Source organism: Prinia subflava, chromosome 3, assembly GCF_021018805.1.
Source record: "Prinia subflava isolate CZ2003 ecotype Zambia chromosome 3, Cam_Psub_1.2, whole genome shotgun sequence".
Lineage (NCBI taxonomy): Eukaryota > Metazoa > Chordata > Aves > Passeriformes > Cisticolidae > Prinia > Prinia subflava.
Genome location: NC_086249.1, coordinates 87,672,135 through 87,685,610, shown reverse-complemented (window position 1 = coordinate 87,685,610; position 13,476 = coordinate 87,672,135). Strand labels below are relative to the sequence as shown.

Sequence of the window (13,476 nt, the reverse complement as noted above, 5' to 3'; positions counted from 1 at the left end):
ATTAGTCTGAGCAAGAGCTAAAGTATAAATATGTGCAGATTGCCCAGAGAGGCTCAGGGCACTGCAGCCCTTTCTCAACACCATTTGCTGCAGCATGTATTCTCAGTCACATGCCAGCAGCACACTCCACACAGCTGCACGGCTTTCCCATCCACACCGTGGCTGCATCCGGGCTTGGCATTTACAAAGAAAATTCAAAACATCTGGATCTCAAGAACGATTATATGCAATGCTTTTACATAAATTCTATCAAGTCTACTGTATTGCCAACTTGAGGTAATCAAATGGTGCAACTGCAGTGACCCAGATGCCTGAAGTAATGGCAACAGGATTTCTTCCTGGGTGCATAAAGAGAAACAACCAGAGCAGCTCTCCACTTTCTAGATGGCTGTTCTGCCAATCCTTGAGGTGTACCTAGCTATATGTATTTTATATAGAGGTCAAATGATATATCATGTAATGGGGGCTGTAAAAATTGATGGTCATACACAATGAGACTTCAAATAATAGTTGACTTAAATTGGGCAAAAAAATAGGTAATTTCATCTAGAGGGTAAAGGAGTGGAAAAACTACTCTGACATCTAATATCTACCACTATGAAAAACAGCACATTTCTGGTTTTAACTACTATCTATCAGATGCTATTACAAATCTACCAAAGAAAAGAGTTCTGAAATCTCTGATATCAGTTCTTTTTATGAACACTACTCAAATAATTTCTTAAACACCTCCTCAACTGAATAAATGCAACTCTTTTCCTCTCTTGAGAGAGCATATTTTCCAGATCTATACTCATTCAAAATTTCTTTTTTTTCCCTTCTTCATCTCTTGGAGCTTGGTAACAACAACGTAGAAAGCCAATTAATAAAATCACAGCCAAATTAGTATTTCAACAGTTCTGCTCTACTTTAAACATTTTCAAATAATCACTTCCAGAAATACATTTCTATACCTTAGAGGTTTCATTTTATGCTTTATATTAACAACTTCCATCACAGTCAAATACAGCATATGCTTGAAACTTGTCCAGTCATTGAAATATTTTCTGAGGGAAGACTGGAGTAAAGATCAACAATCACTTTGTCTTCTTCCCACTCCACAAATGGCATCAGCTCAAAACAAAAGGATGAGTTGACAGAGTTGAACACCAAAATACAACAAACAGGAAATAGACAAAAAAAGTCTGAACACATACAAACCTGAAGACAATGTTCAAAAATGGCAGTGGTACTAATCATACTGTTGCCTTCATCTTTCTGATGTTCAGGAATAGATGTATTTGAATTCTAAGAATGAATGTCACTAAAATTGCAAATTCTCAGTGTAAGGGTTAAAGGCAGATCCAGATAAATGCTATTTTTGAAAAAAGTGCAATGCTTCTTATGATTGTCTTTGGATTGCTGAATACTGCCAAGTGTACAGATAAATTCCAATACTTTAGGAAATACTCTCTTGCCTTGACAATGAGGCCACTGACTTTCTAACCTTATCACAAGGTGGCATGTCAAAAGATCCTTTGCCTCACTAAAGGCCCATCTTCCAATTTGGGGAAAAAAACTTCAGAAGCAATTTTCATCACAGCTCTCCCATCTACCCTCCGAGCTGCTGTTCTACATGTATCAAATAGGGCAAAAGAATCTATGAGAAAATAGTTTGTCTGTAAAAATGCTCTTTTAATACAAAACAAGCAGCAGTTAAAGGGCTTTAAGTCTGGAATTTTCTAGATTTGAATATCTGGCATGTATATGCTTTTTATTTAGGCTTCTTACTTACAATTTCTTTTTCTTTTGTATAGCCAGTCTGGGGCAAGAGAAATCACATTATTAAGCATCAGACCAGCATGTGTTTGAACACCTTGCTGTGCCACTTGACATAACAGAGGACACAACCATAGTAGCAGACTTTGTCTCACCCAACAGGAGAAGTCAACTAACTGGGTAATACAGATACTTGCTAAAATCAAATAAATGATGAGAATAAGGAGTCCTGAAATAGTTCAGCAAAAAGTAGTCAGCACTTCTGGATTTTCCTGCCCAGTACTCACTTATAAATTTCTACTCTGCACTCCTAACAACAGATACCTACCCCAAGTGACTTTGCCAAAGTGAATCCTTGTTTTAAATCCATTAGTGTTTCCTTTTTATTTCCAGTCTCTACAATTCTGACTTTGGAATAATCTCCTTGTCCTGTACATCTTACATTTCTTGACCCCCATACTCACATCTCACACATGGTTCTTATATTTCACCTTCTAGTCCTCTTCTTCACCTAGAATTTGCATGCTGCCTCTCATGGTATTTTCTCACCCTGAAGATTCCTCATCCAAAGCCAGTGTTCCTTTTTTCCCCTCAGGGTTCCCTGTACAGCCAAGAAAATAGCTGACACCCTCACACCCTGAGCCCTCACCAGACCAGTTTCTCCTTACTTGCTTCTCCCTGCTCTACTGGTTTTCAGTCCAGTTCCCCTACTTTTTTCTTCCCAGACTTCATGTGCCATCCACCTTCTCCCTACCCCTAGCTCCTGACTGCTTTGCTTTCAAAACCTACCAAATTTCTGCCCTTCTCTGTCAAATTCCAGGGCCAACCCCATTTAATCCCATACCCCTTGTTCCAACCCACCTCTTCCACAAGGCCAGGGTTTTCCTGGCTATCCTTCAGCTATCAGGCCTCAGGATGCTAAATGAGGACATAGGACAGAAAATCTCCCCAGTACCAACAGTCCGTGTTGCAGGAAGTTAGATGCAGCTGCAAAAACCAAGCCCATATTGATTTTTTAGTTCTTCCCCAACTGGTCCAAATGGGTGATTCCTCCATGCAAAAACACTCCTACACCTTACAAGTTTAAATTCCTCACTCCAAAAGAACATGATTCAAATCTTTAAACCACCAGGACAACTCACATTAAGAAGCTGAAAGACTCTATTCCCTAATTATTCAAAAAACTCAACACTCTATTTTAGGTGAAGTTTTCACATACAGCAAATCTAGCAAGACTCATGAGCTTGGAAAAGCTTTTGCCAAACTCCAAGACTTTTGTCTAACTCTAATCACTTGAAAACAGTCTTGTAACAAGCAGCAACAGTAGTAAGATCTCTGGTGCCACAAGGATCATCAATATCAATCACAAACACAGTCAGTCTTTTATAAATTAATTTACAATCCCGTTACTGAACAGAATCTCAATGTAGCAAGTACTGTGCAAACACAAGATAAAAAGGCAGTTCCCTGCCTTGAAGACTTTACAATCTATTAAGATAAAAGATGACTACTAGCACGAGATGAAAACATGCACTGAATGGCTCCCTTCTGAGATCCACAGGATCTGCTAAAGAACCATCCACAATCCATTCATTACACCCAATCCACGCAGAGCAACACAGTATCTTCCTGAACCTAATCACTGATTTGATACTAAAGATAACATCCTCCTCAAATCTGCTCATTTTATCACTCTCCTACCACTTTTTCCTTACCACGAAAAATCATAAGGACTCACTTCTGAGTCCTTTTTCCCTTCTCAGTCTTTATTATTCTGACTTGCCTCCCTCATCCTCATCATCTTCTCTTTCCTGAACTCTGAAATCCCTTATAGAGCACTTCTCCAATTAGCATTTCTTTGTCTTTTTGGCTTCAATAGGAAAAACATTGGGGGAGGGAAATTTGTTTTGTTTTGTGGTGGGATTTTTAATTGAATAATTATTTCAAATCAAATTCACTAACCAAACTATACAAAAGGCTCAGAAATCTCAGGGGGAGTTCTGAAAAGAAAAACAAAAAACAAACTACTGAGCGCGAGCTAAATGGAAAGAGGAGCCTGTAGGGATGCTTAGAGACTACATGACTACTAGCCATAGGAAAGTGCTGATTCTCAGAGCCCTTGATCAAGTGAAGCAAGGCCTGACATCTCATAGCTTTGTCCAATTCCTCCTGGATAGAAATAAAACCATCCAAACAGAAATGGGGGGCTGAACTCTGTCACTCTATGCCTAACTCATAATGCTGAAGTACGTATGACACACGTAGGTTATTCTACCCTCCACTTAAACCACTTTTTGCAAAAATACAGCTTCAATACCACTTCACTGCTGCTCTTACCGTTCTTTCCCAAACTTCCTCAGAAAACAACTACCTTGATCCTTTCCTACTCTGCTGCTGCCCATGGGAATCTGAATAGATGCAATGAACCCCAAATCGACTTGTCACTTTCCACCATGCAAAACCCAGACATCTCACTAAAATAACAGCCGTGGTCTATTCTCAACCAGAGATTAACTCTACAGTCATAGAACCAGCTCCTGCTACTTGAATTCTGTACAAACTACTGATAATGTGCTCATGAAAACATCATCTCTTTTCTATCTGCCCCAATGCAAATGTCTCAATCTCTGCTCTATAGCCTGTTCTTACCCAATGTGAAAAATAGATCTAAGTTTAAACCTTGGAGTGAAATCCTTAGACAAAATTTCAAGCAACGTGTGGCATTTCAATTATTTTTTCCAAACATGGAGCCATAATTTTAGCAATACTACGTAAGTTGAACTCAATTTTAACACTGTAGTAAATGGCTAAATCTTTTCTGTTATTGTCTGTATAGAAGATCACGCAGAAGACAAAACCACATACTCTCTGAAAGTAAATGGAAAGGATGAGATGCAGAGAAGCAACAGACATCGATTACCTTTACAACACGGTATTAGAAGTAACCTAACTACGTGTACATGCATTCTGACATACAAAAAATGTGCTATCTAAAGCGTATTAACAAATACTTAGCATCTCAGTAAAAAAAATATGTGCATGCATAAGTACGTCCACATAATGTGACAAAACATCTTGATCCGGTAGGAAAACATTTAGGCCATTTAAACAATTATGCATTGTCGTGCAAAACGACAGGAATCTCTCAAATTACTACAGTCTTTAACCCAGACCGTGCTTAAATGTTTCTGTGGCCTGCTTAACATTCCAGGCATACTTCTGGCAAGGTAGCTCTGGCCGAGGTTCAAACTGTCCTTGTCCAACTTTCACTTACTATAAAAACATTGTTTAATATAGAAAAGCATACACAGAGACATATGTTTCTTGTTTCGCAGACACCTAAAATACTGACAACTCGTGTTCACTAACTCCGCATGGAAATTTTTATGCGACTGCTTTTGAAGCGAGGTCGTCTTTTACTGGGCAGCACCCGCAACAGAGCCCACGCTTCCACCAGATTTCACCTACAACGCTTCAATGCTGCTTATAAGGCATTTCTGCCAAAAGCCGTAAGACCTGCCCGTATTTATTCACCCTAAAAGAGAAGGAAAGGCCTAACCCGGGCTCCCCACGCACCGCCGGGCCGTGCAGACGCTGCCCCGGACACCACGCAGCTGCAGATTTTTGCTGCTAATTTGCAGCAGACCGCGTATTTGTCAAATTAAGTGCAGGAATTTCCCGGTTTGCTTACCTCCACGCAGCGTTATCTTTTATGAGGAGGTAATCTACCAAATTACTCCAGCATGCCTCCAGCCTGCTGCTGCCAATTAGTTCAGCCCGGCTAATAAATCAGGATGGCCAAGCCGCTCGGTTACAGCGGGGCTGCTCCGGTACGCGAGGAGCATAAACACCGGCGGTGTCAGCGCTCCTGCCTCCCCATCTCCCCCCGCACCGAGACATCGCTTAGCCCGAGCACCCACCACGGGGATGTGGGGGGCAGAAAGCCTCAATTCTCTTTTTTCCGGATCAGATTTAACATTTAACACTGCCGACAAACCCATCAGCAGCCGGGGTGGAGGCTCTGCCCCCGCGATGGGTCGCGGAGGGCCGGTGTGACAGAGCCCCCACCCTGGGCCGCCGACCCGGAGCCTCCGAGTGCCCCGCCGGCAGCGGCCCCGCCGCCCACACCCTCCCGGCGGCCCCGGACAGGGGAAGGAAAATGTCGCCGATGGGCCCGGCCCCGGGTGAACGGGGCCCTCTTTCCCCCGGATCTCACTCGTACCTGTCCCGGGGGTCGATCCACGAGGTCTGCCGGGTGTTGTGGTCGATGTAAAAGACTCGCCCGTCGAAGTCCCTCGCTTCCTCCCAGCCGGCGGGCAGCGGCAGCTCCGAGCTCTCCCGGCCCCGCTGCCCGCCCGCCGCCGGCCCGCCGCCCTGTCCCGCCGCCGCTTGCTGCTGCCGCCGCCGCCGCCCGCCGCTCAACCACGGCATGGCCGCTCCGCCGCCGGGCCGCCGCCGCCCTGCTCCGGCCGAAAGCCGCTCCCCGCCCGCCGCCGGGGCAGCTCCAGTCCCGCCCGGGCCGCGGCCGCCCGCCGCCTCCTCCTCCTCTTCCTCCTCCAGCACTAACAGGCGGCCCCGCAGGGAGCGGGACTCGGGCGGCTCCGGCTGCGCCGCGCCGAGCTCATCCTCCCCCGCGCCAGCCCCGCTCCAAGCCGGGACCGGCCCCGCCGCGCTTCCTAACCCCGCCCGGGACCTGCCCCGCACCGCCCCGGCTCCCAGCCCCCGATCGCGGCCCGAGCGCCCCCGCCCCGCCGGTCAGCAGCGCCCCGCCGCCGCCTGCCGCCCGGCGCCTGCCCCGGCCATCTTCCCTCCCTCGGCCCCGCCCGGCTGTTCCCACGCCGCGGAGCCCTCCCGCCCCGGCCCGCGCTGTGGGGCACGGGGGAAGCAGCGCGCCCGGCCCGGCCGCACCCCGCGCCGCGGAAGCCGGGCCCAGACCCAGACACGTCGGCTCTAGGAGAGGGCGGCTGCCTTCCGCCCCGGGCCCGGGCCGGGGGAAGGAGGCTGAGGCCCCGCCGGGGCCCGTCCTGTTCTGCCGCGGGGCCTGTGCTCTGCCTCGGCCCGTGAGGGGCCCGGGAGAATGAAGGAAAAGGGGAGCCATGCCCGGCCCTCGCTGGATCATCCATTTTCTGGTGCCCGCCAGAAATGCCTCGGAGGTGCTGAGCAATCTCGATGTGCGCAGGGACATGGGAAAGGGATGGGGGTCCACTGCAGAGGTTCAAAAGATGTTGGAGGAGAGGCACAGGAGACCGCACGAGTCACGGACATCATGCTGTATCCATGGCTGGATGGAGGGAGGGTGAAAAATTACACATCTGGTTTGCCTGACATCTCAACTTGGTCCCTTAACCCCATTCTGTAGAGCGGAAAGCAGCTGTATCTGATTTGAGCCTGCTGGAGACCACAATGCAGAGTTCCAGCTATCATCTACAAGTAGATTCCACAAAACTTTGTTAAAAGAGGGTTAAAAATTAGCATGTGGGACTCTGTGCCTTGGCAGGATGCTGCCTTCAGCTAAACCTTTAAAAATCTGAACATAAAGATTAACATTAAAATAATGCAGGCTAAGCTTCTGAAAACTAGGAACAGGGTTAACAATATATTCTCAAACAACCTTAACTCAGCCCCTTGAAATTGGCAATACCCTGCTAGGGATTATATTGCAATTCCAATTATGTTTCACTTGCATTCACCGTTTTAAATTACATCTCTATGAACATTAATTGCTGCAGTATGGTTATAAGTGTAGGAAATTAGAGGACTTTTGCTCCTGCCTTCTTAGGACTTTCTCTTTCACCCCCTTCATAAAAACACTGGCTATCCAAGAGCAGTGCAAGAGAGAGGCAGCAGAGATAATAGAACAGATCTGACTTTCTACTTATGTCTTGTAGGTTATTTCAATAGCAGTAGACTGTTGTTTTCTTACCAGGGTTACTGTCAGTGGTGAGGTGCAATAGAGTAATAGGTGGGTTTAGTAATGAATGCAAAGCAGTGTAGGAAGTTCTGAGGGCAAAGGTGAATGCGATTAAAAATGTGGTAAAGCTGTAAAATTTAGCAAATGCAAGGCTGTAGATCTGATTTTCATAAGCATAACAACTTATGTTTGCATAGCTCATCTCAACAGAGTGTGCTTCAGCAAACACTCGTCAGGACGTCTCATGTGGTCCTGAGAGTTCAGCAGTATCTCCAGGAGCAAGGCACTGTTTCTGTGCTACAGATGTTTTTGAAGAGTATTTCAAAGCGGGCAGACTTAAGGCACAGTACAAACTATTTTTTGGTGGTTGCAGCTTCTATTATTCTTCTGTTATTTTAACTACGTCTCCCAGATTTTCAGAAGTTTTGTTTAGCAGAGGTAGGCATTCTAAATGGCCCATATCTATATTAACCTTTTGGGACATTGGATTTTTTTTGTTTCAGAAAAATCTCAAACAGCTGTCCACTGTGCACAACAGCTCAACTTTCCCTTCATTGCTTCGAATGCCTTTGCAGCAATTACCTTAGCACAGTAGCTGCACAGCTCAGCACCATTCTGACACACTGGACTAGTTCATGATACCTGGAAGCAGCACAGCCAGGTTGCTGTAATAATCCACCAAGACTAACGAGCCCTGCTGAGGATACGTGCAGCACTGCCCTCCAACATGGGCTGGTTCTTCCTCATCACTCCCCAGAGTCCCAAAAGAGGATCAAGCTTCAGCAAAAAACCTCTAGATGGAAGTTGCAGAAACAGTGTGTGACTGACCATGGAGGCAGCAAAAAAGGAGGCAGGGAGCTCAACACAGCAGTGAACAAGAGGGAAACTGGCAGGATTGAGTGTGGAACATTTCCTTCAGGTCATAGCCCTTCAAGTAGATTCTTTTCTTAACTTTGGCAAATTGCTCCAGGTTAGAGCCAGGAAAGGACTTGGCTGGGTTGTGGTTTCTCAGGCAGAATTATCATGCATATGTTCTGTGTAGAACATGATCGTGTATCCAGTGTGTCCTGTGTATCCTAGGTGATATACATGATCTGTATATCCAGTGTGAATCCTGTGGATTCATTATAAAAGCTGTTGAAGATGCATATGCTACTATGTAAAGCACACATCCAAGATTTTCAGGTGCATTGCAGCTGCTTCTGCAAGTGACAGCTTGCATGTTCCTAAATCTTGAAAAAGATTCTGCCTGGGCAAAGTTTTCAGGGTAAATATGAGAACATGTCCTAAAAAAACCCCTCAGATTTAAAATTACCCTAGACTTCAGGTCTAACTTTTAGGCTGTCTGTATATAAAAAAATCATTAGCTTCAGTTAGGAGCTGAAGCTTCTTAAACACTCATGAATAAAAGTGTTGGAAAACCCGATTCCAAGAGTCCAGTGCACAGAGCTGCCTACGGGAACCAGTAGGATATGATAGGGCTAACACTTGCCTCACCAAAATTGAAACTCCCTCTTTCTGCAGCACATCCATGCCAAGGTGCAAGGCAGGAACTCTCAATTATTTTCCAGGCCAGAACAGTACCCTTCCTTGGATGTTACCTCATCCTTCTGCCCATTCCTTGTGAGGAAATGAACATAGCATTCAGAGCCGAGTATTATTTTTTGAGTAACATTATAAGTCAAGAAGAGAAGAACCTGAAAAGGTCACTGTAGTTTTCATGCCAAAGTACTAATATGCAATGGATTTTGTGCTGTCCAATGAACCCCTCCCAGGCCTGCCTGGCTGCTCCCTCCCTTTTATTTTCCTTCCTCTTTAATGTCTGTGCTACATCCAGAGGGTAAAAGGAAAAACAGGGACAGAGAACCTGGTGCAACACAGCTTACCTCTGGTTTAGGTTGCAGAAAGAAACACTCTACCAAAGAAAGATGACCTGCATAGTATGGAAAATGTAATAACATGGAAGATTTTGAACTTAAAATAGATAAAAGTCCACCACAGGAAATTAAATGCTTGCTGTGCGTATTTTAATCAATCTGAACAAATGGCAGTAAATCATATTTCATATAAAGCAATAACTACATAAATTTACACTGTCCCTTGTCTCATATCTTGTCCATATATACCTAATACACATCTCAGTTCTCTTGTATTTCTCACACCTTCATTCCACACCTGTTTTCCTTTCCTTCCTCTCTTTTCCACCCACAAACATTGCTCACGCATTCACTCATTCCTTAGGCACACCTATACCCATTAACTCAAAATTACATAAGCAGCTTTTCTTCATGTGCACTCCCTTGCCATCTTCAGTGTTTATAATCACTGGTTCTACCTACACATCTTCTCTGTTATACATGCACTTAAATCCAGGTCTTGATTATCACACCTAGACTGTGTTTCCACAGAAAATGTAACTATTTGCCACTGTAGGTTGTAGATAATAAGTTCTAATTTTATTACTGTTTGCAGCAAAAGCCATTACCTCTGCATAAGATCCCAACCTTATTTTGGCTCTCCAATTCTTTCTCATAATTGCTGAAAAATGGCAGCCAGTCAGAACTGATATATCATTGTGTATAACAACAACTCTGTCCCCATCTTCGAATTGTGAATACTTATTTGCAATTTATTTCCCAGATATTCCAACCTCTGTGGGACCTTTGTACTATCTTGACACGTAACTAAAAATTGTCACTTCTCTGGGATCATAGACGTCATCTGGAACAGCAGAGCAAAGTCTCCATCATCATCATTGTCCTTATGGCCATCTATCACACTCCTGCAAGCAGGGCTTGCTGCTCTTTCCATATCCAACAGAATAAAATCATAAGAGACAGGAACATAATTTCTCATTAGCTCTGTCTCTTTGGGTCAGTTATGTTTCCCACACATTCACATGTATGCAAAAATATAAAGGCAAAGATAAATTAGAGATAGAGAGGACATAGAAATATGTACACACACATACATGTACACAAATACACAGATATATTGTAAGGCCCTCTTACAAAGGGGCTGTAATCCCTCCAAAGCAAACAAATCTGCACTCTGTCTATGACAATCTATTAGCTGGCTGAATGGCTTCACTGCTGAGAAATCTATCTCAGGTGGAGGCTTTCTTGGGCAGCCTCCAGAATGGTGGAAACCACAGTGGCTGCCCTGCTTCTGCAGCCTCAAGCTGATGTGTCTGAAGTTCTTTCAGAAGGTTACTGGGCAAAGCAGAGTTTTGATACTTGGGTTTAAGTATCGCAACAAGGTGGGACATTGTCTCTTCCTGAGGGGTACTGATTGAGATGGTAGGGGAACTGGACAAGAAGCAATCCTCAGGGATGACATAGGGTTCAGGGAGGGTGTAATAGATGACAGATACTGTGTGTAGTATGAAGGGTGATCAGCAGTCATCCATTTCAGAAGAACCAAAAAGTAACAAACCCTAAACTCTCACTCACTTGTCAGCAGCCAAGAGCAGGGCTCCAGGATTAGAGGGCCTGTTGATGATCATTCTCTGGCTCAGCTGTAGGTGTGAAGGGTGCCAGGAAGCAACACAGGAATGTAAAATCTCTGAGGGCTTTCAGGATGGGTTACACAGTAAGGAGCTGTATTTGTGCACATATGAAGGAAGCAAGTCTTTCCCTCTATACATCGAGCACATCTGACACTCTTCATGAGGAAGGGTATTTCCACATGGAAAGTACACTGAAAATTCCAAATCAATGGGAAAATCCACAGAAGGTAAGTATGAATCTAACATGAAGTATTACTGAAAGACTTCACAAACAAGAGTGTGTTATCAGGAGGCATTTATTCTGCAGCAACAAGTCATCTGAGAAAAGAGCAAGTAATCCTATGAGACTTTTGTAATCATTGACATTTTCCCCCTGCTTCTTTTCTCCATAGTAATTCTATTTCAATGGAGTATGGAATGTCTGTATTTAGATTTTTGGGTCAGTAGTCCACATCCAACTGAAGAAATAAATAACAACAAGTTATTGTTTGGTGCTTCACTTCCTGGTAGGGAAATAACAAAGAGTTGCATTGCCACAGTGCAGAGTGTGCGTAGCTGACACGTGAGGTAGACGACAAAGAGGACACTACATCTGGGCATGTTAAGAAAATACTCTCTTACAGTATTTTTGCTTCAAGCATTAAGGCTGTGGTTTGCCTTTGAATAAACGCAATTCAAATGCTTACATACTCACTGCAATGAAATGTTATACACAACTATTTTTCCTTCTATCATTATGCCCATAAACCACTGAAATATGTATATAATATGCTTTTATAATGCACATTTGAAATTCTGTGGCATGCCAAAATTCTTATTTTATGACACTGTTTTAATATGCCATTTACAGGATGAATTATTGAACAGTAAATTTTAAATAAACCAGATTATGTAGAAATAGTAAGATATGATACTCATCTAGGCTTCATAGCTTAATAAGACTGTATTAGCTACAAACAGGAAATTTGTTAAATGTACCGAAGTTAGATATTAAACAACTGTAGCTATAGATTTAAATATATATCAATTCCCTAAGTGTGCAGGCCTGATAATGTTCAGCTTGCATATCCCTTTCTAATCCTCTCTGTCATGGCACCTACTCATTTGTCTCTGAAAGGCCTGGGATAACAACAATGTGAATTTCTCTTTATCATTCCTAATATAACATTTCACTTGATTTATTTATCAGGTACGAGTATTTTCTTCAAATGACATAAGTGCTCTCCTCAGGAAATCCCACTGACCATGTTCCCCATGACAAATCCCATTCTTTGTGCTACACCTCTTCTTGCCAACTACTTAAATGCCTAGATTTAGCATTTTATCTACTAAAACATTTCAGATGATTATAGCTATGAAAAATTGTTAATTTTTTTTCTCATGGAGACACCAGAAAATTTTCATGTGCCTTCCTGTGGTACATTCTGTCCCAGCCAGTGTTCAAGTCTGAAGCTCATCATGAAGTGCTGTGTATAAATTGCTGTGTATAAATATTGTGTATATTTTAAATTTCAGATTTTTAGAAGTCTCCGTAGAGATCTGATGAGTTGTCAAGCTAATTTAGTCAATATAAAATTCCTGATCAAGCATCCCACCATAGAGGAGAGGGTAGGGGGTAGTTACCCCACAGTGCCTCTCTCTCAACTATGTCTTAACCCTGAATACTCACACACTTATTCTATTTACAAACTTAAGCCTATTTCGCTTAAGTGCTTTCCCAGACAACTATAAATAGTCTCTTGGAAGTGGTAATTAAGTCAGGACCACATTCACTCACAGGAATTTAACAGCTTCTCCTGGCAGAATGCAATTGTTTTTTCCTCCTCCATCCGGGTCTTTGCAATTGGCCACAGGGGACCTGGAATGCTTTAATGGTTCAAACCATTTGCAATATCATTGTATACTGGCACGTTATTATTTGTTTTGCTTCATTATTCATGCTGTTATTAATTTTTTATTTAAAAAAATATGTGAAGAAACAGATTAAGTCTGAGCTCATACTTGTCGTGTGCCCAAAATAAAATGGGATAGTGGAAGAGAGGGTGGAGCTACCCTAGAGGACCCAAAAGGCTGGAGGACAAGATAGTGGGTGCTGGGGAGGACCTGTGGAGGTGTTAGCAGAGACCATTGTGAACTTCAGCATAGAAAAATATATTTAAACTATCTGAGATTACAGTTTAGGGCTTATTGTACTGTATACTAACTTCAGTGACTGCAATGACACTTTTGCATTAATTGTAAAATCGTAAGTTGCTAGAAGCATCTTCTCTACAAAAATTTGTTGCAGTTAGCTTGATTT

General features: G+C 43.5%; 1 protein-coding gene across 1 annotated transcript in view; it reads right to left on the bottom strand.

Moving 5' to 3' along the window:
• WWC3 (WWC family member 3) overlaps positions 1–6,958 on the bottom strand; it is a 98,619-nt gene extending 91,661 nt beyond the window's left edge. Inside the window, 2 exon segments of the mRNA XM_063392818.1 lie at positions 5,981–6,493; positions 6,495–6,958. Of these exon segments, the coding sequence (XP_063248888.1) occupies positions 5,981–6,493; positions 6,495–6,943 (962 nt within the window). The 5' untranslated portion in view covers positions 6,944–6,958.
• Positions 6,959–13,476: the final 6,518 nt, after the last annotated feature.